The 24857-nt window shown below is 39.8% G+C and overlaps 1 protein-coding gene across 1 annotated transcript in view; it reads left to right on the forward strand.

Annotated features, from left to right (window-relative positions):
* Positions 1-24857, forward strand: part of OCA2 (OCA2 melanosomal transmembrane protein) — a 225150-nt gene that overhangs the window by 100661 nt on the left and 99632 nt on the right. The window contains exons 16-18 of the mRNA XM_075737488.1: positions 13758-13905; positions 15507-15564; positions 16683-16791. Of these exons, the coding sequence (XP_075593603.1) occupies positions 13758-13905; positions 15507-15564; positions 16683-16791 (315 nt within the window). The remainder of the gene's footprint in view (positions 1-13757; positions 13906-15506; positions 15565-16682; positions 16792-24857) is intronic.

Raw genomic sequence — 24857 nt, forward strand, 5'->3', positions numbered from 1 at the left:
GGGGGGTCTATTTAGCATGGGGAAGACAACTTCTGATATGGTTGATATGACCTGGTTCCATCTGTAATCCTTAGAGAAAGATTAGCCCTTCTAAAGACTAAAGTAGCTGTCTACAATAGAACAGATATATTGCATCCCCTAAAGTTTACTTCTCTCTTTTGAGTATAAGAGGAGTCCACAGTGACTCATTGGTAGAGATCTTCATGATAGGTACCTAATTTGGCAAGATGAGTACCACTTGTAGTGACCTGCCTTGTTTCAGGGAAAATTAGCTTTAAGAGTAGGATTTTATTAAAAAGACAAAAGTGACAGTCCTCTCCTCAGCAGATTGTACCATGTGTCTTGAATACCATCTGACAGAAAGGTCAGAGAAGAGACTTCACTGCTTAGGAAGTTGGCTCTTGTGCACACATTTGGTTTTGAGGGACTTCAGTGCCCATTCAGCACAAGACATGGTCAGCCTACCTGTTCACAGCTCTAGGGGCCAAAGTCTTCCCCAGTATTAAGAACTAAAGTATTTTTGAGCTGTTCTAGAGGTGATACTACCTGTTTGCTAAGAGAATTAAGAAGAATTTTCCTTCCATATATTTGCTTAGTATCATACATGCATTTTTGTTACTGTGCCATTGTAAAACAGCTGAGGCTTTCTGCACCCTTAGATATTTGATCCTGAGAGCAAGAGAAATAAAACAGTGAAGTCAATCACTCAAAATCCCTATGTATTGCTCCATGACACTACAAAATAAGATTTTTCAGAAAGCTATCAAGAATCTTCTTTTCCTACCTTCCTGTACCAGGGAAGGTGCTGCAAGAAGTCTTCCTTAGCTGGTTAAAAATCTATTGACTATATACATACAGGTCAAAGAGAAAAAATATCTTATTTACCAATAGGAAAAAAAAAACCCCACTTTCGGCTCACCTCAGTTACACTATGTCAGCCTCCATTCAAATAGGTAGAATTTTATCTTGAGTGCCAAGAATGCCTTTAGAGAAGGTAGGTCACTGAAAATTGGCAGTGCTAACATGCAGAAAGGGATGCTCTCCTCTCCTAGCCATAGATGTGCCTTAAATTTGTCAATTTTAAATAATTAATACTGAGGTTTTTTTCTTGTGGGAAGGCATCATTACCTAAAATAAATATCCATAAAAAACCTTAATAATAAGCATTAAGAATTATGTACCATGAGTGAGTGATCTTACTACTTTTCTTGTCTAAGTTAGTACTTTGAAGAGAGGTGAAAAAGCTATGAGATAATATCCACTCCCAAGCTGTCTCCAGTAGACTACTGAAATGCATAATCTGAAGAGGTAGGGAGTTGGCTCCTGTTCCTATTGCTCCTTCTCTTCTTGATACTGGTGGATGAAAAGCTAGACATGAGCCAGCAATTTGCACTTGCAGCCCAGAAAGCCAACTGTGTCCTGGGCTGCATCAAAAGAGGTATGACCAGCAGGTCGAGGGAGGTGATCCTGCCCCTCGACTCCGCTCTTGTGAGACCCCACCTGGAGTACTGCATCCAGCTCTGGGGGCCCCAGTACAGGAGAGACATGGAGCTGTTGGAGTGAGTCCAGAGGAGGGCCACAATGATGATCAGAGGGCTGGAGCATCTGTCCTATGAGGAGAGGCTGAGAGAGTTGGGGTTGTTCAGCCTGGAGAAGAGAGGGCACTGGGGAGATCTTATTGTGACCTTAAAGGGTGCTTGTAAGAAAGATGGGGACAATCTTTTTAGTAGGGCCTGTTGTGATAGGACAAGGAGTAATGGTTTTAAAGTGAAAGAGGGTAGATGTAGATTAGATATAAGGAAGAAATTTTTTATGATGAGAGTGGCAAAACACTGGAACAGGTTGCCCAGAGAGGTGGTAGATGCCCCATCCCTGGAAACGTTAAAGGTCAGGTTGGACGGGGCTCTGAGCAACCTAACCTAGTTGAAGATGTCCCTGCTCATTGCAGGGGGAGTTGGACTAGATGATTTTTGAAGGTCCCTTCCTATCCAAATCATTCTGTGGTTCTATGATTCTGTATCAATATGCCAAATACAGAGCATGTTCCTACCTGTTCTACACAGGGCTCAGGAATGAGAATCCTTTGTGGAAGAGATCATCACTGGGAAAGGAATTATCTTTTCATTGGGGAGGAAAGGAGCCCTTGCAACCTCCCAGATAAAACCCATTGTTATTATGCATCATTATAAAAAATTTTTACTTTTCTTTGTTGCCTGGAAGTATATTATTAGATCTTTGGTATTCAGCATTTTTTTATAACTTCCCAACTTTCTTATGTAAAAAGAATTAATTTGCTTTTATTCATTTCTCATTTTGTAATAAAAGTCATAGCTTCATGCTCATTTCCATGAATAACTAGAGTTATTATATACTTAAATTACCTTTAAAAGTGCCAGCTTGCAAGGTGCCTTGAGATAAATAATATCTAAACAGTTAGAAAATCCATTCTGCCAACTGTGAGCAATTTTGATCCTGACATAATAGCATTATTTTGTGAATATACATTTTAGAACATAGAATTGCTATTTTTCCTTTCATCTATAAACTTTTAAATCATATGGTTTTGATTTTTAAGAATCAAGTATGCATAACAGCTTTTTGATTAATTTGAATAGTATAATTTATTCACTGACATATTTTTTCCAGTGAAACACTGTACACTTTTAAGAGGCCAGCATATTTCCCTCTAATTCATCTCTTGGTAATCTTTGTTACCTGCAGTTTAGTATGCTCAGATATAGCAGTCTCCCAATCAGTATACCATGTGTTCTTACAATCAGCTGCTCCTCCATTGCTGCAAAGCTAATCAGTAGCTGGTCAATTAGAGCAAAGGCTGAAGAGCTGCTCACTCTATTGAAATGTTCTGTGAAAGGGGAAGGGAAAGCGACAAACACAGCTCCATTAGGAGGTAGCCATCATGATTTCAATTTGCAGAATGTGTTCCAAGGTGCTTTCAGGGATCCTTCCATCTCAGGTTGCAATGATTCTGTGATAACTTCAAATGGCTTGTTTGAAGCAGCTGTTTTAATCAACTAAATACCAGCCTTCCCTCACCCTGTCCCCAATTAGCAATTAAACAAGATATGTGAGACTTAATTGGCATATTATTCTCCCCAGACTTTTTCACTGTATGCCATGTGCTTTAAGCTGTTTTCTGTTGCTTTGGGCTGCACAGACTATTGAGAATAGATAAGCACTAATTTTAAGAACAGACAATGTTGTTATTCTGGTGATACATTGACAGATTAATTCCAATGCTGTGTGTTACCAGTGTCTTTAATTTTTTTGTCTCTCGGACTAAGCCGCAGCACCTCTGCAGCAGAAAAAAATGCATGTTCCTTCCCCAGGAGCCACTATCTACCTGCAGTAGCTTGAAGTGGGGCATATTACAAAAGAAAAAAGAATCTGAAGGACTTAGCCATGAGAGAGAAAATCTTTTTAAGAATGAAGGGATATTTTGAGAACTATTTTGAGTGTGACTTTCAGCTGATAAACTTGTGCCTTGTTCTGTGTGATCCAGAAAAAGATGCTAGGATTAGGGTAGTAAGCTGAGAAGGTTTAAAAAGATATATATATACTTTTCCAAAAGAATATGTAAGGAGAAGTAATAATATATGAGTGTAAGAGGAATTAAACTTGCCGTTGCCCCCCACCCCAAAACTTGAAACTAAAGTTTTTACTTCTCTTAGAGGTTAACAATACATTATTTAGTCGCTGTGAAGCATGACAATACACTGTTATGTCTCAGCTATCAAACTGTGGAGATGGGAAGGGTGCTATCTCCAGGACAGTAGGTGATACAGGGATCAGTGACAAGTACTGTTATTGCCATTTTTGCCAAAGAGAAAGAGCTTTCTCTTAGCACGGCAATTGATTTGGCACCAGCTCCCCATTTCTCCTGTGTTGCTTGCTCCAGTTTCTGATTGTTTCACAGGCTGAGAGAGAGAGACCCACACTTGAAGCAGGAGTGGTGATGCCAGGCGAGGGGGGAGCACACTACCCCCGCTGGTGTAGCTCACTGTCTGCAGCAGCTGGGAAATACTGTTATGATAGTATGATAGTATGTAAAGCCTACAACAGAAGGAATTTTCTAATTAATCATAGTCATGTGTAAAGTGCTTAATGTGTGAAAAACACAGTGCTGTTTCCCACAACGTGGAACGTGATAACCAGATGAGTGAGGAAATCTGTTCATTTCCTCCATGTGGAGCTTTACAGCTGCTTCTCTACGAGAAGAAATGGAGAGGAGGAGGGGAAAAAAGAGGTACAAAACCAGAAGTGAAAAGGTAGAATATCTAGAAGAAGAAAGAAGTAGGGGAGCAATAATTGAGAGTTGTCAGACATATGCAATCGATTGAACTGTGCTGGCTGCAGACCCAAGATGTCCAGGCATTGTTCCTGGACTTAGAGTAAGTCTTGCTCACATTAGGCCTCATTTTGCATGAAAATGTCCAAAGGATGACGCAGCTAAGGTGAAGGTTAAGAGAGAAAACAAGGTAAAACTGGAAAACTCATTTAGCACAATGTCTGGTAAGTTTCCCCCTCTGTGTCCCGTAGTGACTACCAATGTCTGCTATAGTACGTTCTGCTGCACACGATTGACCAAGCATAGGCATCGTCAACTGTAATTGTAGCTGAACACGAGGTATAGCTCAGTGCTGTCGTGATTATTTTGTCCATGTGAACCCCCTTGCCTGTCACAGCCCTAAGATGCCTGCCTAGGGGAATGGTCCCCAGGGGAGGTGGCTGTGGTTAAAGAGTGAATAGCTTTGTTCTTTTCTCAGGGCATGGGATGTCCGGGTGGGCTCTGCATCCTCTAACAGTGGTGCGTGCCCTGAGGCCATGTCCTGCAGTGTGACATACAACCTTTGGGTTTAATGCTGGGGAAGAACTACTGTGATGACTTGCAAGACAATCCCAATGCTGCTTCAGACAATTTGAATTGAAAAAAGACCACATAAAATAATAATAATAATGTCCAGGGCCAGAAGGACACCACAGGGGCACAGAGGGGACCCAGGGTCAGGTGTTATGTAGCATCAGTTCAGCTGCGTGCACTGCTCGGGGTCAGAGAACAGTCCTTAGCCCTATTTTAGTTAGTAACATAGTTGTAACCATAGGAAACATTTCTTGAGAATCAGTGAGAGGTACATCAAATATCTAGCTGGATTAAGGACATCGATAAATCTCAACCCTGAGGTGCATCTGTACCTATGTAGGTATTTCACTAACTGCCAGTGAAGCACTATTGGTATTTTAATGTAACTACTGAAAGTAGTGGGCTGTCCACACTTGAAAACTGGTTCAGATGAGAAATGCATCAGGCAGATTATGCAGAGAATAATGTCCAAAAAACGGGACATTTCAAGACTTTTTTTAAGCATTCAACTCCAATCTCAATCTGGATGGCAGTTTTGCAATATGCGTTGCGCTTTACTGTCCTCACCCAAGATGATAAATTCATGGGAAAATATGGGAAGCATTTTTAAATCTTGAAGAACAATGTGAAATAAGAAAACTTTTTTCCCCCCTCCTCTCTGCAATCCAGTTGTATACATTAGCAATGAATAGTTAACATTTTAAATGTCCTACTGTGGATGATTGATAGCATGCTAAACTAAAAGATGCAGCTTTCTTATGAATTATCTTGAAATCTAAGATCATATCTTTCTAGTACATATTGTATCTTTTATTTTAAAGAACTGTAAGACTTTCAGTCTCAAAGGAACTAGGTAATCTTACGGTCTCTGCAGACTTTGTGTATACTCCTTTTTGGATATTATATCAGGATCCACTGGGTTCATGGGTTTATGTTTGAAAATGTAAAAAAAAAAAAAACCCTTTTATGTTTGCACCTTCAATGATCTAATGATCAGGAATGAAAATAAGTGTAGTTATTTACTTCACACAGATTCAAGATTTTTATATTTTTAAACATTTTAGATCATTTTGTGTTTAAAATCCTGTATATGTCCTTTGTACTGTTTTAGAGGTGATGTAGTATTCCCCTTGGAAAGAGGAAAATGTTGATCTGTCTTTCCTTGTTTTCAGATGATAAAAATAGTATTCTGACATTGCAGAATAAGGGAAATATGACAATCTCATATTATGTGCATAGTGCATCGATAATGTAGCCATCACAAGAAGGCAGCTGTAATATTGCTTTACCTGCCTTATGCAGAAAGAAAGCATAAAAGAGCGGCATTTAGAATCAATAGAGCAGCACTTCACAATTTTATTGTACACATTTTTCATGGAAGGAATCAGTACAGAAAAATCACTGGTAGGAGGGAAAAACTTAGGAAGTAATAGCTCCTGTCTCTTTTGCAGCACTTGTTCCCCTGGATTTTTGTATGCATACCACAACTGTGGAATGATTATACAAACTGGCTGGCAAGACCTGGTCTTATCATTAACAGTGCTTTGGTGAAGTTATGAGAAAATTTTTCACTTTAGTCTGATGGCTTTGAAGCTCATAAGATCTTCCTGATAAACAGAGCTTAAGAGAACAGCTTAGGTTAATTTAACATGTGCTCTGTATTTGTTTGCTGCAGAGAGCTTTTGCTGTGATGATGTTTCAAATAAAAGTGTAACCTTGATAGATTTTAAAATTATTCCTGCCATTTTTATTTATCAAAATGAGCTGAAGTTATTAGTCATCATTTTTACATTTAAACCAGTTGCTAAAAGGTATGGTGAGTCTGAAGTGTGCTTCATCATTTTGCTCTTCATTTTGCCCTATTAAAAGCATTAGATGAGGCATTATCTTTTGGATTACAAGACTTGTCCTCCTCAGGCTCTATCTTTTCACAATTCTCTTTTCCATAATAGAACTTTGGGAATACCATCTTTAAGTGGTTGCTTGGAGCACTTTTTTTTTTTTTTCTCACCCCCCCCCCCCCCGGTATTGAAATGACCTCAGCAGTAGTTATGCTTGATCCAAAATGTTTTATGATTGGAATGTATCTATTCACTTTTGAGCAGAGGATAGTGAATTGAACAGAGAGTTTTTAGTTGTGAGACTTGGACTTTAACAGAAAATGTTGGTTAAATTGGTTTTCATTGGTAAGCTTAGAACTTCTCGATAGCGAGTAAACCAGAATTATTTGTCTAGATTTCAATCCTGATGAAAATTTTCTGAAACAAACTACACTGGACTTATAGATAAATGAATGCTCAGAATACTTGATGCTCTCCTTCACACATGACCCTGTGCCGTTCTCAGTGTAACAGAACAAAGTATTGTGATAACATTAGGCAAGTGCCAATAAGCGCACGTGAAACTTAAATACACTCAGATTCCAGCTTTTAAAGTTACGGAACTGCAGTAGAGGAAACTAAGGGTCAAAAACCACAAGGACTGAAATAACTTCATGGCTTTAAGTCTGACTCACCTAGAGATGAGAACAGAGCCCATGTCACCTGAGAGACATCCCATCCCTTGTTCAGGGATAAACCAACTGAAGAGTAATATATGTCTTTATCAACCATCCTGGAACGTTATGGGAGATCTAACCCTCTTTAATATCTGCAGATTACTCCATCTGAGTGTTATGTGACCATCATAGAGGTATTAAATAGATTATTCCCTTATAAAATGCAGGTGTGGGCATGTAGCGTTGTGCTGAAGTTTCTTGCACTTCTTTCAGCAGCTAACATTACAGGGGAAAACCCAAAGCACAGTGAGGAAAAAATTCCAGTTGAATTTTGAAGGAGAAGGATACTTGTTGTTTTGCAGCTTTCCGAACAGCCTGACTCCTGGAGCTGCTGCAGTCTGCCCCAGCTTGCCCAGAAGACAACTCCTGGGGGGTGACTGAGGTGTGTGGCAACATCTGAGCTTTGCAGTTTTCTGCCCGGGCTCCAGCTGCTTTGCTGCAGGGATGAGGATGTCCTGTAAATCCTGTGCCGTGGATGCGATCCCATGCTGGGCATCCAAACTGGCAGTAGGTGCCTTGGTGACCAAATGGGCCCCCGGCTGTTGGACTTTGAGTTGAAAAGCTGATATAAATGCTCCGTATTGCTTTATGCAGCATTGTGCAGATTTCTTGCGTTCCTTTGCAAGTATTTAGCTGAATAAGCAAAGTGTGTCTTGTTGCAGTTCTGAAGACCCTGCAACTTTTATGCCTCTGCTTACCTTTATCCACTGTTAATGAACTGAACTACTCTAAGGAATAAAAAGACAAGAATGTTTCAGGCATTTCTTTTTTCAGCATTAGAGCCTTATGATTGTGTCCTGTTGAGGGGTGCTGACTCCAGAAGAGAGGCATGAGTTGTTGAGCTGGAATATGCCTTGAGGTGAATTCTTTTTACAGTTGGGTTTCACCTTTGTGACTTAGTTTCTGTGCTTTTAATATGGAGATGACACTTACTGTCTAATAATGCTTAGAGGATTAATTACAGGGATTCAGGGATTTAAAAAAGTTACTAAAGGGTATAGATATTACTATTACTAGATTAAGCTATAATTCCTGATACTTAATTTGCTTTTCAGTTAACATTTAAACAGAAGTAATCTTGTTCTGAGAAGTTAGCTAAGAAAAAGAATTGCTTTACTGACAAAAGTTAAGCTACAATAGCATGTTGCAAAAAAGCCCCCCATATTCAGAGGAACATGCTTTGCATGTCATTAGTCACAGCCCAGCAGTGCAAACTTGTGTTCCTTGCAAAAAGGTAGTTAATGTATTTAGCGTACTTGCAAGTTAAAAATTGCCATTTTATGAGAATTCTTATCATCACATCAAGGCTGTTCATGCTCTTCTGAGTATCTTTAATTAACAAGCCTGGCCTCTTCAGATTCTGAGACTGGGAAGTAATTACACTCAGTTTTTGAGGATGTCTTCTTTGTTATTGGCAGTCAGGTGGGAGGGAATGTGTGATTAACTAAAAATCAATCTGACTATTAATTTTCAGACTGCAGAAAGAGTATGCATTTTAAAAGGAAACTTAATGTTTTCTAAATGCAGAAAATGTTTTCTAAAATGTCACAGTTCAGGTCAGTAGCTGAAACTCCATTAAATTCAATGGGTCCAGGACATCTTATCTGTGGTCTCCATGATAAAACATGATAAATGACAAAACCAGAACAGATTAGTAGCATAGGGTTTACATCTTTGCTGATCCTTTATTTGATCCTAGAACTAAGCCAAAAATTATTCTTTTCTTGTTGGAAATGGACTTTCTGGAAAAAAGAAAAAAAAAAAGAAAGAAAAAGAAAAAAAAAGAAAAAAGACAATTTTTGTGAAATAATGATGCCAGGTATACTGCTGTGGTGCCTTGTGGGCTTTCTGAATGTATGATGTTCACAAAGATTTTAGTATCATAATGATCTGAATTCCCCGACTGAGCTGCAGCTCTCCTGTCTCCTTTTACTCCACATCACTGCATACTAAACTTTGCCTTGCTTATACCAGTTCAACTATTGCTACTACAGTTGCAGTTAAATGTTAATTTAGATGCTTCAATGATAAATTGCTATGAAAGTTGTATGCCACACACACATACCATTTTAATTATTAGCAATAGTAGGATAAATTGGTTAGTAGGCTGATCCACCATAAAGTTAATCCTGCAAAAACCCTGCAGATTTTTTTTCTGCCAGATGAGTGAGTGGAGCAAGCTCACCCTAGTGTAACATGACCATTAGATCCCATCTGAGGAGGGGACAGGAACTTACGGACATGGGGAAATGGGGTGCAAGACCCTCCCATGCAGGGGCAGCCAAATGCTGCCCTTATGCTGCCTTAGCCATAATTTCAAAGCGATTGATAAGACCCTGCAGTTGCATTGTCCATGATGTGTGACATAGCATGACATAAAATATCAGATGTTCCCAGACTCTTAGGGTTGCTGCCTAAATGGGTTTGCAGACCTGCAATGGGAGAAGCATAGAAAGGCCCAAAGGTTTTTGGCTGGGTTCAGTGTTCTCACTGACCTCAAGGGTCCTGCATGATATTTCCTTCAAAACGAAAACTACTGCTAATACATATGTATCACCTCATGCCGTAATGAGCTGTTGCAATAAGAGTGTGCATGAGAGAGAAATAGGAGAAACATTCTGTGTGTTGACCTAGAAAACCTCCTCACAAATTATTACTGCAACAGGAGTTGCAGTATAAAAGATGTATCAACTGTTCTGGTTTTCAAAAGACATTTTGCTCTGAAGTAAATTCCACAGCAGGTTGGACATCCTCATCCTTGAGGTGTTTAGAAAATTCATGTCTGAACAATAAAGCATGCACTTGCTGTACATAAAGGCAAGATCAAAGCCACGTGAAAACACATGTATATTTTTCACATAGAACAGAAAACACCAGGCCGACCTTGGTGTACCTGGAGATTAGCCCCACGGTTCTTTCGACATGGAAGAGGAATGTGCAACGCAAGCTGTGGTGCTCTCTGCGGGTTTGTTTGTGGCACAGATACAGCGATGCTAGCTGTCCTTTTCTGAAGGAGAGAAGAAAAAGTTTCTTTGTATAAGAACACCTGCTGGGGATCTGCTTCTTGGTTAGTTGATGAAAGATTCAACTTTCTTCCATCAGCAAAATCCTTGGTAAAATTTCACTTGGAAAGGATGGGGGAAAATGCTATGGCAGGATGAACAGACATGATCAGAAAAGGTGGTGTAGCAAAGACAAGCTATCAGAAAGCAGGATGGCAAACTGGATAATCATGTTTCAAAAGCATTTCCAGAGAAAAAGAAAAAAAGTCACACTTTCTCTTGGACTGTTGATGAGACGCTTTCAAAGCAACAGTCCAATTGACTTGAAAATTGCATGAGAAAGCAGTACAGAAAGGACCACTTACCTACTGAGGGGGTTCTCCTCCTTCACCTGCTTAAATTAAATACAGAAGTTTGTATCTCCTTCAGGCTAGAGCAGCATGTAGGATCATAGAAATATTTCTTTCACCCCAAAGGGCTCAGGAAACTTTTTCAAGGTAAAAATTTTGCCTGGGAAGTTGTCATGGTTTAACTCCAGTTGGCAGCTCAGCCCCACCCAGCCGCTCGCTCACTCCCCCTGGCAGGATGGGAGAGAGAATCAGAAGATTGAAAGTGAGAAAACTCGTGGGTTGAATAAAGACAATTTAATAGGTAAAGCAAAAGCCACACGCACAAGCAAAGCAAGACAAGGAATTCATTCACCACTTCCCATGGGCAGGCAGGTGTTCAGCCATCTCCAGGAAAGCAGGGCTCTGTCATGCGTAATGGTGACTTGGGAAGTCAAATGCCATCACTCTGAATGACCCTCTGCTTTTCTCCTTCTTCCCTCAGCTTTAAATGCTGAGCATGATGTCATATGGTATGGGATATCCCTTTGGTCAGTTGGGGTCAGCTGTCCCGGCTGTGTCCCCTCCCAACTCCTTGTGCACCCCCAGCCCACTTGCTGGTGGGGTGGTGTGAGAAGCAGCAAAGGCCTTGGCTCTGTGTGAGCACTGCTCAGCAGTAACAAAAACATCCTTGTGTTAGCAACACTTTTTTCAGCACAAATCCAAAACACAGCCCCATACTAGCTACTATGAAGAAAATTAACTCTATCCCAGCCAAAACCAGCACAGAATTTGTACAGGCGAGTGTGCAAGAACACCACGTTCCAACTTTTCACCTAGTCTTGCTTGTCTATATGGGAAGGAACAACTTTGCAGCTCATGATTTCAGACCAGTTTCAAGATGGATGTTATGAGGAGGAAGGTGCCAACTGAAATACCCTGTTGCCCCATTAACCAGAAACTGCGGAGCTCAAGCACATCCCAAATATGTGGTATCTAGTTTCTTTCAGAAATTACTATACTGCTTCAGAGACTTAAAATTTATTCTTGCCATGTTATTAAAGAAAAAATACCACCGTATCTGAGGTTCAAAATATGGGGGTTTTGTATAGCTCCCACCCACTCTAATCCTCAAAAAAGTGTTGGGTTTTTTGTTGTTGTTGTTGTTGTTTTTTATTTATTTCTGTTCCTGTGGGGAGTAGAAGATCCGCTGTGGCCTAAAGCTCTGTCACCTTCTTGTTTATACTCTGGAAGAGAATGGAAAATCACTGCTGATATATTTGTGTGTGTTACAAATGTTGATGGAAAAGTAAATGATGGCCAGGACAGGGTCTCTGCATGAAGTCATGTGGATCCTTTGATAAGCAGGACCTATCCATGTTTTAATATAATTTAGTGTCAGATTATGCTCCTGGCAAGAATCATCAAATATGTTACAGAGGAAAGTGGTAGATTCTGCATGTCTTTGATATCTGTGGTTCAGGTGTGAATCCCTTCCTCGAAGAAAAGCTTTAGCTGAGCACTGGTTGTTTAATAACCTGGGATAGTCATTGGGCTTTAGATAGTGTGAATTTACATTTCTGGTCTTGCATTGTAATGCTAAGGCAAAGATTACCATTTTGATGGATGTGTAATCATCTATAGGTATGAACCAAACAAAATATGAGTCAATTGCTGTTCAGATCCATTTTTTGGTGTCAGCTATGCAGGCTTTGGACATGCTTACTTTTGCTTTTAATTGTTTGAGTTCTGTCAAGTCTAATTCCCTCTTATGGTCAATCTTTACTTGATTTAGTCTGTATTATCACTATAAATACTTGGCCACAAAGCAAGGGGGGGAATTAAACACGTTTAGTGCTCTTTTTGTAAGTAGATACCATGAACCACTAGCGATTTGCAGCAGCAAATGTTAATATCACTGCCTACATCAAGATGTGTTTACATCTTTCTTATATTATTACATAATTTATTTTTTCATAAATAATGCATATAATTTGAATATATGATACAAAGACTTCCACATCCATTTCTTAGGATAAGAACAGTTCGCTGATTGAACAGGGATCTTAAGACATAAAGCTGTGAATTTTTGACTCCTTGTCTTCAACAGCATGAAATTTGAGGGGAACAGAAACGAAGGGTGAGGAAACATCCTGTTGCTTCATCAGGAAACATTCATCAGGAAACATTATTTCTTTAGTGATTTCCTGGAAAATCCAAAGCCATATTTGGCATGCATGGCCCTTCCTGAACAGGAACACATGCTTTTCGGTCATTCTCTAAGGCCTTGACAATATTGGAAATAAATACATCAAAAAATGTTGAGAATCTTGACAAGACTTTGGAGACTGATTTCAAGTGTTAATCAGTCTGAACTTACACAGGATCAGATATCATTCAAGCCTGCACGCAGGTGATAGTAGCTGTATTTATGGATATTTTCAGTGCCTAAGAATGAAGTCCTCTTAGGAAACCTTTAAAATGTTATTAAATGATATGCCATAAGACAGTGCTAAATTTCAGTTTTGCCTTACATTAATAAAATTGCTTCTATGAACATAGAGTGAATGGAAACACGTTGTCCACTCTGAATATGAAGGATCATTTACTGTCATTCCTCACTACAAAGTGACTTGTATCCTGTTAGCATTATAGTAATCTATATTGGCAGTTAATTTTCTGATAAAAAATGAATGTGATATGATTTTAGCACTAAAGCTTGTGGAAGGCATTTGCAAGCATCTGAAGACAGTGCTTTTTCTTTGGAAAAGGATGTTGAGATTAATTTATTTAAAAATGTTTCTATATATTTTTCATTCCCTTCAGCTCTGCAAAATGAATGGTAAAAGCAACTTCCTAAGTGGAAAATTGTTGGGAAACCATTCCAATAATTTTAACAGCTTTGAGTTCAGGGCACGTACACATATTTTGTGTGCCTCTGGTTTCATATGCAGCATACCTGCTTTAACATAAGCGATTTTGCTTCTTTTTAGAGCTCAAACATGAGATCTATGTTTGGAGACTGACTGCACAGCGCATTAACCCAGCCAGCAGAGAGGAGACTGCCGTAAAATGCCTCTTGATGCAGAAGGTGTTGACTCTGGAGATGCTCCTGAGGAAGAAGTTGAGGACGTTTCACAGGTGAGCGAGGACCAGCGTGTCCCACCTCCCCTGCTCCGACCCTCGGTGGGGACAAGCTACAGGCACAGGCAGTTTGTTGGGCTGGCAGGGAGCTCCTGCTCATCTCAGTCTACAGCCAGGGATGATAATGTGGCTTTGTGAACATCACGGGTAATAGTCCTGTTTGGTCAACGAGCCAAGGGCTCACCTCTAGTAATTTTAGGCAGATCTTCTCTGGGACTACAGCTATATTCTTAGCTGTCTCTTGATCAGATCTGTGTTGGGGCAGATATGAAGAGCCATCCTCAGCCTCAGTGAAACACAACATGTTTTAGGACAAAACTGATGTGTAAGGTCTGGAAAATATATGTCAATATGACCCAAATTTCAAGGCCTAGAAATTTCAAGTCGTTTTTGCTTTAGAAAGATCATAAGTATATCATTAGATTTTTCCTTGCAATAGTGGTTTCAGCACAGTAAAATGCTATATATTTTTTTCTACTGAAAAGTTCAAGTGTTCTTCAGTGAATCGCCAAGTTTGAAAAAATATCACTAGTGAATTGCTGCATTTTAAAACTATTTCATAATAAAATCTTCAGTGTGAACCTGACTGTAGGCATAATTAACTGTTTATGTATAGAAAAGGAGAAGTTTTTATAAACTAGGACTAACAAAAATGTTAGCCTTATTTTGTTTATGTGCTGGCAAAACCAATTGTTTTGCTATGGAATTTGATGGCTGAGAATAGCAGTAATGAATACTCTGAAAGTGAATTGACTAAACTAAAGTAAAAGTGAAATAATTAGTTTTTATTAATAAACATGTTAAATAGGCGGTATGGACAAGGGCATGTAAATATATGATTTCTTAAACTCTTCTAGTAATAAAATTGTTTATATAATTTTTGCTGATATTGTGCACTTTGAATGGATTGACCATATTACTACTTAAAGACAAAAAAGGCTGTTAGTCACCTCCTTTTTAAAAGAATATAGTAGATGATTAGACTTTATGACACTCTAAAGAAGACACTTCTGAAGTATAAATAAAAATTGAATATTTAATCTTGAAAATCGTGATTCCTCTAGCACAGTACATTTACAGCAATGTAAAAATTCATTAGCATTAACAACAGCACTCCTGAACTGCAAACCCCAAGGCTTTTTTACTGGAGGGCTGACTATGCTGATAACACAATGAAGTTATTCGGATCTTAAAAACTTCATTACAAAATGCAAATGTAAAATATATGCATTCTGACTTGTCGATGTTAGCACATGACCCTTGTTTTATCGCAGGCAGGGCATATATCAACTCCTGGAACTATTAAGGGGACTACATATTGCATATAGCCAGATCCTGTACTGGGGTCCATGCTCTGGCGGCTAGCTCCTTCAAGCCAATGGCACTCTTCATGATCTGAAGGGTTTGTGTATAATTAGTGGAACATGTTACAAAAGTGGAGTCTTAAGTGAACGCCCATGGGAATTCTGCTGTTGTCTGTAAGAAGGCCACGACTCCGTTGTGGTATGAGTTACTCTGTACTGGGGAAAGGGTGATCTATTTGTGACGGGAGGGCTCTAATTTTGCTCTGGAAATAAACAGGTGTCATTTTCTTTCAGGCAAATTTCACAAGAAGATAAAAACTGGGAAACAAATATTCAGGAACTCCAGAAAAAAGTAAGTAGATGGTGGTTTTTCTCAGTATCTGTGTAAGCAAACCTATGCCTTTATATATAAAGAGTGCTTTGGATCTAATGCAAATTTAACGATTCTCAGGGTAGCAAAAAAGTGGCAGGCAGGATGGCTGGCTTCTTGGTGGGATGGGGTTACTGAACTACATTGTGAGTTTTTGTTAGGTTTTATACTTTTGGTCCTTGAAAAAAAAATTAAAAAATCATTTAACAGACCGAGAAATGATTCAGCAGTGTTTTCTTAAATTTTTAACCCATGACTGGAAAGGCTCAGAAGGTGTCAACAGGTTGTTTATAACCTGATAGAGCTGATGATGATAGAATACACTCCTGCTGATATACCGAATACCAACTCTAATTTACTACACTGTCTGCGGTATGCCTGCTTTATTATTCAAGCAGGGATAAACCACTTGGATAAATCCTGTTCTCTTTGCTGCGCACACTTTAACACCGCCCAAGTCTTTATGCTGAAGCTGGGTCTGATGAGATATAAACTCTGTAGTGGGATTAACTTCACCTAAATTTAATTGTCTAAATGTCACATCCTCTCCATCCCACTGGCATCGCTATTGAATCCTGTGTTTGGGAGATGGGGACACAGGAGCTGGGCACGGGGGTGTAGAAGCTGCATAGGGATTAGGGGCTTGGCTAATCCTGCCTAGGGGTTAGAAGTTGTGCAGGAGGCATGAAAGATCTGACCTCTAGGCTAGGCTATAGGTTTTCAAAGCATACATGCAAAAAAAGGTGATTTTGTCCAGGGTCATGAAACCACAGAGTGCCCGGAGTGCCCTCTGTAGTAGGAATTGCATTTCAACCCTACTTCTACTGAAATGAAGTTGTGATGGGGGCAGCTGAACACAGCTGAATCTATTCAGCAGTTGCTAGCTACTTGTATCTCTTAGATCACATTGGGCCACCTATTCATGTTTTTAATAGATGTGCATGAAATGCTTCAATTTAAATATTTCTGTCTTTTGTGCTGAAGAGGAATATACAATACTGTAACAGAAGTCTGCGCTTCACACATGCTTTTGTGAACTCTATGCATAATAGGTAACTCCTTCTGTAATACAGTTACTAATTTTTTCTCCTTGTCTATAGCACAGAATAACAGACAAAATTCTTCTCATCAAATGCCTGACTGTGCTGGGATGTGTTATTCTTATGTTTTTTCTCAACTCATTTGTTCCAGGCATCTACCTAGATCTTGGTAAGTTTTATGGTTTCGTTCTAAGTAAAACAAGCACCTTATTTTTATGAGTCTGGGTCTTTTCAGAAAGCCTTTTCCTATAAGTTTCTGGCCATGCAATTCCACCAGGTTAAAAGAAAAAGCAGTTGCTCAGGTTTTCAAATTGCAGTCACGTCCCAGTCACCCCAGGAGGAGTAACATAGAGTACTCATGACTTCATTTTTCTGACTTCCCAATACTAACGAGCTGGCTAAACATTACAAAACGACCAAATTTGAACTTGGCATCATCTCACTGTAGGTTGGAGTGAATGAGCAATATGCATTATGGAGATCAGAAAATAATCACTCCATGGAAGAACAAAAAAGTGTTCTGGCATTATTCCTTAAGTATAGATAACTCTTTGTATAACTTCCAGTCCTTATTAATTTATCACTAGAATAAATAATTTCCCAAAATAAAATCAGGAAAACATTGTATATGTGTGAAATTAAAGTAGCTGTATGCATACTTTCTATGTATATACCTATATATAGGTTTTTATATAGATAGTTGTATATCTGTATGAAGACAGGCTCTGCATATCCTAAAAATAGAACCAAATTAAAGCTCATATTTAACTGAAGGAGAGTCATAAAACCTACTTGTGCATCGCCCTACAAAAAGTTAATTTTTTTTTTTTTTTTTGGCTCCTGAGCACTTGAACGTTGCAGAATTTCAGATTTATGTTTTTTTCATGCAATCTGAATTCCCCCACTGTGTACATCCATCCCAGTGGCTGAAAGATGCAACAGTCTGGAAGAGGAATAACTCATAAGCAATAAACGATTGATTGACTAATCATATACACAGATAATACATTTAAATCCATTTTTGTTATGTACAATATGGAGCTAGTTATAGCTGTACAATGGTGATGAAGTCGTAAACAAGACCTTCCATATCTGCTGTTGACACTTCTGGTGTATTGACTGGCTTAGAAAAGTACTAGTAGCAGAAGGCTGTTCTCTCTGCTGGGACCTAGGGAAACACCAGTGTTGAGGATTGCTGGTGCCACTGGGAGGATACAGGCTACTATGTCTGGAGCAATGTGTTTTAATAGGCACAGCTTTGCTGCCAAATGCATTTGTTTCAGGGACTGATTCTCAGGTCTCAGGCCTTAGAGGTGCAGGACGGCTTGAGCCCACACTGCTCAGACCTTGTCCCTTCAGAGCAGGCTGGCCATATCTCCACAGCACAGTAACTGGGCCTGTGTTTCCTCTTGACATCGTATGCACGGGTTAATTAATTTTTAGGTTCACAGTGAGGGCAGTTCTGTAGCTTAGCAGAGCTGTGTTTTTTCCATTTTATCAGTTAGAGGAAAGAGTGCAGCCAGAAATAGACATATAAAGCAAATTTGCTTCTGGCTTCATGGCTGGTGCCATCGTGAGGTTTTGGCTTTTGGCAATGGGATATTCTTCAATGACTATAGCCTGCTAGGGAGGGATGTGATTCACCTGTCTAAAAGAGGTAAGGGAATGTGTGGCAGCAGGCTGGTCATCTTAGTAAGGCAGGCTTTAAACTGAAGGACTTAGGGGATGGAGTCCAAAATGACAATGCTCATGCCACTGCAACCAACTGGGGAATAAGCCAGGCCTACCAGAGCAGAGACAAGTGTTCCAACCACCTCAAGTCTATATATACCAATGTATGCAGCCTGGGGAACAAACAGGAGGAACAGGAGCTCCATACCCAGTCAGAAAATTATAATATCATAGGAATAACTGAAACATGGTGGGACAACTCACATGACTGGAGGATCATGATGGATGGCTATAGACTGTTTTGTAAAGACAGGTAGGGAAGAAGAGGTGGAGGAGACGTGCTCTATGTTAAGGAGACCCTTGAATGCATAGAAGTCAACTACGGCGACTGTGGAAGCCCTATTGAATGCCTCTGGGTCAAGATCAGAGGGGTCATCTCCAAGGGGCATCTTGCAGTAGGCATCTGCTACTGACCTCCAAACCAAGATGACAATTGCTGAAGCAATATTTAGGTCACTTAAGCAAGCTTTGGGTCAACAGAACCTGGTTCTTATGGGTGATTTCAACTACCCAGACATTTGTTGGAAGAGCAATGCAGCAGCCCACATGCCACCCATCAAGTTCCTGGAATGCGTAGAGGACTGCTTCCTCATACAAATGTTAGATGTGCCAACCAGGAATGAGGCACTGCTGGACTTGCTACTCACCAACCAAGAAAACCTGTTTTGTAATATTTCTGTTGGTGATAGCCTTGGCTGCAGTGATCACAATACTGTGGAGTTTGGGATCCTGCTGAGCACACTGAAGGTTAGTACTAAGACAAAGGTTTTAGATTTTAGAAGAGCAAACTTCAGCTTGCTCAGAGCTCAGCTGGGAGGGATTCCGTGGGAAGCTTCCATGGAGGATAAAGGAACTAGAGAGTGCTGGGAGTTTTTCAAGAGTGCTCTCCTGGGAACACAAAACCAGTTCATCCTCTTTAAAGGTAAGGGAAGTAGGTGGAGCAAGAGACCCCCTTGGCTTAACTATGAGCTTCTGAGTCAGCTCAAAACCAGAAGGGAAATGTACCAGAGATAGAAAAACAGATGAATACCTGTTGAGAACTATAAAGGCATTGCCAGGGCATGCAGAGATGCAGTTAGAAAAGCAAAAGCTCGTCTCTAATTGAAATTGGCCAGAGATGTCAAAATCTACAAGAAAGGGTTCTTCAGGTACATAAACAAGCAGCAGAAGCAGAAGGATAATATTGGCCCACTGTTAAACAGAAGAGGTGAATTAGTCACCAACAATGCTGAAAAGGCAAAGGTTCTCAACACTTTCTTCACCTCTGCTTTTACCAACACTGTTGGGCCCCAGGCCTTCAGAACAAAAATCCAGGTCAATGTAAACATGGACCTGCGGTCAGTGAAGGAAGAGTTGGTATGCAAACTATTACAGGTGCTTGACCCTTACACATCAATGGGCCCTGACAATATCCACCCAGGGGTGTTGAGAGCTGATGTCATTGTGAGGCCGCTCTTTATAATCTTTGAGAAGTCATGGAGATCGGGGGACATGCCAGAAGACTGGAAGAAGGCTAATGTCACCCCCATCTACAAGAAGGGCTTAAAGGAGGATCCAGGAAATTATAGATCCATCAGTCTTAGTTCAATCTCTGGGAAAGTTATGGAAAGAATCCTCCTGGGGGCTATCACAACTCAAATGAAACATGTGATTGGGAAAAGTCAGCACAGATTCACCAAGAGCAAATCGTGCTTGACAAACTTGATTGCATTCTATGACAAAGTAACCTGCCGGGTTGATGTGGGGTGAGCAGTGGACATCATTGTCTACCTGGATTTCTCCAAGGCTTTCGATATGGTTCCCCACAGCCTCCTCCTAGAGAAACTGATGCATTATGGTCTAGACAAGTGGTCCATGTGGTGGGTGGGGAACTGGCTGACAGACCACACACAGAGGGCAGTGATAAACAGCTCTTTTTGAACTGATAACCTGTCAGAAGTGGGATCCCCCAGGGATCGATATTGGGCCCAACACTGTTTAATGTCTTCATAAGCGATCTGGATGATGGAATCAAGTGCACCCTGATGAAGTCTGCAGACGATACCAAACTGAGTGGGGAAGTGGACACTTTGGAAGGGAGAGCCACCCTGAAGAAAGACCTGGATAGGCTGGAAGAGTGGGCCAACAAGAACCTTATGAAGTTCAACAGGGACAAGTGTGAGGTCTTGCACATGGGAAAACATAATCTAGGAGTGCAGCACAGACTGGGATCCACCTGGCAGGAAAGCAGCTCTGTGAAAAGGGATCTAGGAGTCCTAGTGGACAACAAGGTCAATATGAGTGAACAGTGCTGCAGCAGCAAAGCAAGCCAACAGGATGCTGGGTTGCATCAACAAGGGCATCCCCAGCAGAGATAAAGGAGTCATTATCCCACTCTACTCAGCACTTGCAGGCCACGTCCGGAATACTGTGTTCATTTTTGGTCCCCACTATACAAAAAAGAGGTGGACAGGCTGGAGAGGGTCCAGAGAAGGGCCACAAAGATGATCAAAAGACTAGGAAGCCTATCATATGAGAAATGGCTGAGAGAATTGGGTTTGTTCAGTCTTGAGAAAAGAAGGCTTAGGGGAGACCTCATCACCATGTACTGAAAGGGTGGCTACACAGAAGATGGAGACTCCCTTTTTACAAGGAGTCACATGGAAAAGATGAGGGGTAATGGGTGCAAGTTACTCCTGGGGAGATTCCAATTGCACATAAGAGGAAAAATTTTCACAATGAGAACAATCAGCCATTGGAATAATCTCCCCAGGGAAGTGATGGATTCCCCAACATTGGGGATGAAGCTGATCTTCAACTGCAATCTTAAAAGTAAATAGGGACTGTATGTGTTCTGTATAATTTCTCCCTGTTCTGCATTCAAGGCAAACCTGCCAGATTAATGAATAAATTTTATTAAAGCATACACATAATTTCTATTAACAATTAATGGAACCTGCAAACTTATACTGAGATCTCATTGGTGACTGCTGAATTCCACTATCTTGACGATAGATGTCACTTATTTATCATTACTGAAATAGTGCCGCTGTGAATCTCTATGGATTTTAGTCCTCCAGTGCACAGAAATGAATTTCCTAAAATACAGTACATCTTGTACTCTGATGGTTTGGGTAAATTTGTTCAATATGTTTTTCTCATAAAAATGAAAGCAGAGTGTGGTTCAGTGTTTAATTTTCTACCAGAATAATGTTTTATACAGAGGCTGAAGTGTTAGAAATCTAATAACTTTTAATTGCATTTGGTAGAGTGAATTAGAAAGATTATAGAATCCTTTATCAGTCCCCAGCCCTGATACAATTTTTCCATTATGAACTTGGCATCATTAATATAATTTGAGGCAACTGACATTTTAATTTAAATAATAAAATTTGCATACTTAGCTGCCTTTTAAAATGCAGAAGACTTTCATATTCAGTTTTCTTGTACCTGTTCATCAATTTATTTAGTCTAATTCTATGGAATATCTATCTTAACGAAAGATTAGTACTGAGACTTTAAATAAACAGATAGGGAAAACTTTAAGACTTCTACAGTGCTTTCATTCTGTCCCATGGGATTTTGCTTTATTGATAAAACATTGGTAAGGCATCTGAGAAAAGATGACAAAAGGTGAAAGTAAAGCTCCTTTGAGGATTATACCTGGGTCCTATTTTGTCTTTAACTTTTAGGCAGGCATGTCTAGAGCTTTGATCTATAACGACACCCCCCAAAAGAGACAAAAGAGTTTTCAAGTAAAGCAAGATTTTGTTGAAATATAAACTAGATTTTATTTTTAATAGAGGATGCTCAAAGTGAGTGGGTCAGAAAGAATAGACAAATCAATTTATAACCTACTTCCTTCTACTTCTGTGGGGCAGGTCCTTCCTCTTTGATTTGGTTTCAGCCAGTTCAATTAGTTACTGAGCTGCTCTGAACCCTGTGCAATTCTTTCCAGTATCCATGCAGAGGGACCCACCACCTCTGTGGTCCTGCTTTTGTCTGCCCCTCAGTGATGCCTGCCTGCAATGCAGGCATCCCGCTCCTTGCTGGCCCCCTCACTCTTGCTCCCTTCCACCTCTGAACTGCCTTTTCCTAGGGCCAAACTCAGTAGTTTCTGAGGCAGGCAAAGGTCCTCTTCTCCTTTCAGAGGTTTGCAACAGACTCTGCTGCTCTCATCTTCAGGAAAAAAAGGTGCAAACCCAAGAGCAAACAAAAGAGATATTGTCTGTTTCAGAGCAGAGATAGTCTCTATGTTGGCTGCAGACTGCTGGAAGCTGGAAAGTTATGCCAGTAGAAATACAATCGTACGTTTGCCTTATTTGTATATTCATTCCCTCATTATTGCCACTGCTGTCCCTGTTGAACACAGGACTTTTGCTTAGGTGACTCTTTGGTATCTAGGGCTGTTCTCATCTTCCTTTGATGAATTAATTATTTTTGCAAGGGGACAGGGAGAGATTTTTTTGGACTTGCTGAATTCTTCCATAATTTAGGACTGAGAGTTTCAAATCATAAACCTTGTGGGAGCTATCTTGGCTTTTATTGCTTCTGCAGAGGGGTTATGTCTTCACACTACTGCTTGATGCCATTCTGGTTCTTTTGATGCTGTGGATGTCAGACATCAATGTTTAAGATAATTACCTTCAGCTGCTCTTAATCTCTGGAGGAGGTCAGTAATCAGTGAAGGTGATCAACAGCTGTGATTCATCTGACCTACTTTAAAGGTCTAATTCATGACATGATTCACCTTACCCTACGTCACTTCACTCTTTATATGCTAGATGACATCTTCTCAAGCTATATTTAAAAAACAAAAGATACTTAAAAACAAAACCCACAACAGCTAGATGGACATTTGGCTTGAAAATTGATTATTTGGAGGTTTCACTTCTAAATAAATTCAACTTTGGTATTATTAACCAAAACAGTGTTAGCAACAACCCCAAACTTACAAACTTTTAAAAAATCTATAGTTTTATTCTTTTAATTAACTAACATGATCACTATGACCTTTCTGGGTAGTAGGACAAGTTCTATAAATTAGTACTCCATGTCGCTTCTGTCAAACATCCTAGGTCTAAATTTTCCCTGTTGTCCTTTCTCTAAAGCTAAAATCCCTCAATATTTACAGAGAAAGATTATCTTGTTTGATGACACCTCATTTATGTATTTCAATCTAGTTTCTCTTGGAAAATGATCTCTTGTCTTCTGTATTCACTGTGGTTTAATTTCTGACTGTTGGCTTGGTCTGCAAATGCTGCTGCAAATACTTTTCAGGATCTGAAACTCTCTTTTTGCAATTTATCTTAACCAGTTGTATCTTGCACCATTGAAACATTTTAAAATTGTGACTGAAATAGTGGAAAAGTAGGGAAGAAATTGTTTTCATTTAATTTAAACTGAGTTCTGTTTGTTTGGTAGGTCAGGTTGTGCAAAGGTCCTTTTTATTTTACTGCCAGGGCATTAAAGTTTTCAGTTGCTGTAGATACAAAAGGCTCCTGTTGTATTGTTACTCCTTTGGATATCAATTGTCATATTTTCTGACTCAATTCCATAATGTACTAAAAATTTGTTGAAATTCACAGGAAAAATTAAATACTTTAATTGGAAAGGGCTTCAACAGAAAAAACCCAAACCCACAAGTATGTCTGTAGAGATTGTTATGCAAATTATAGCCAAAAAATTGTCTTAATCTGCAGAGAAGAGTAGCACCTCAAATTCAGGTGACTGGACTGGATCTGAAGTTTCTCCCATTTAATTTGTTGTGATTTTCATCCTGCTTTTGTTGAAGTAGACATGCATGATTTTAGCTCACACTGAAATTTACCTAGGGGAACCAATAACTATAACAGAGTTGCAGCTGAGTGGCACTTGTCTGGTAGCTTGCTTAGTGATGAAGACAGGGCTGCATCGCCTCAGAGAGCTTCACAGCTTGCTTAAATTTGCTATTGAATCACAGAATGTCAGAAGTTCGGTATTGATGTTTACTTGGCTTAGGAACACTGAAGCTAGTTCTCCATTACTGCAGCCTACTAAGATTTTAACAATTAACTTAATCCACTTTCTTTTCTGCAACATTTTCAACAAGGAATTCACTGCAGCAATGATTCTTCCCTAACAACTCTGAGACAGATCAGCAGGGTCAGTATGTGTAACAGCTTGTGCGAGAGTTGGCAGTGCTGTAACCAACGACAGAAACCTTAGAGATCTTTGACTAAATTATTTAATGCCATAAGCTAAAAAAGAACTAATATTGCATAAGTGAAATAAATGTAGTCTGTGCGGGTTTGTTCTGAATGTGCAGCCTAGGAAGCTGCCTAAGAACCCCTTCAATAAGCTTTTTCCTCCAGCTTTTATCTGGGCCCTGGGTCAGAAGATATACGTGCATTTGAACTTGTGCTAAGAGGTTTCTTTCAAATGGTGAAAATGTTTTTAAACTTGAGACATTGCCCTGTAGCTCCATGAGGAAGATCTTGCCTCACAGTGTGCTGCAGAACTTCTCAGGTCCAAAAGACTTATAAA

The sequence above is a fragment of the Balearica regulorum genome, chromosome 1 (assembly GCF_011004875.1).
Source record: "Balearica regulorum gibbericeps isolate bBalReg1 chromosome 1, bBalReg1.pri, whole genome shotgun sequence".
NCBI lineage: Eukaryota > Metazoa > Chordata > Aves > Gruiformes > Gruidae > Balearica > Balearica regulorum.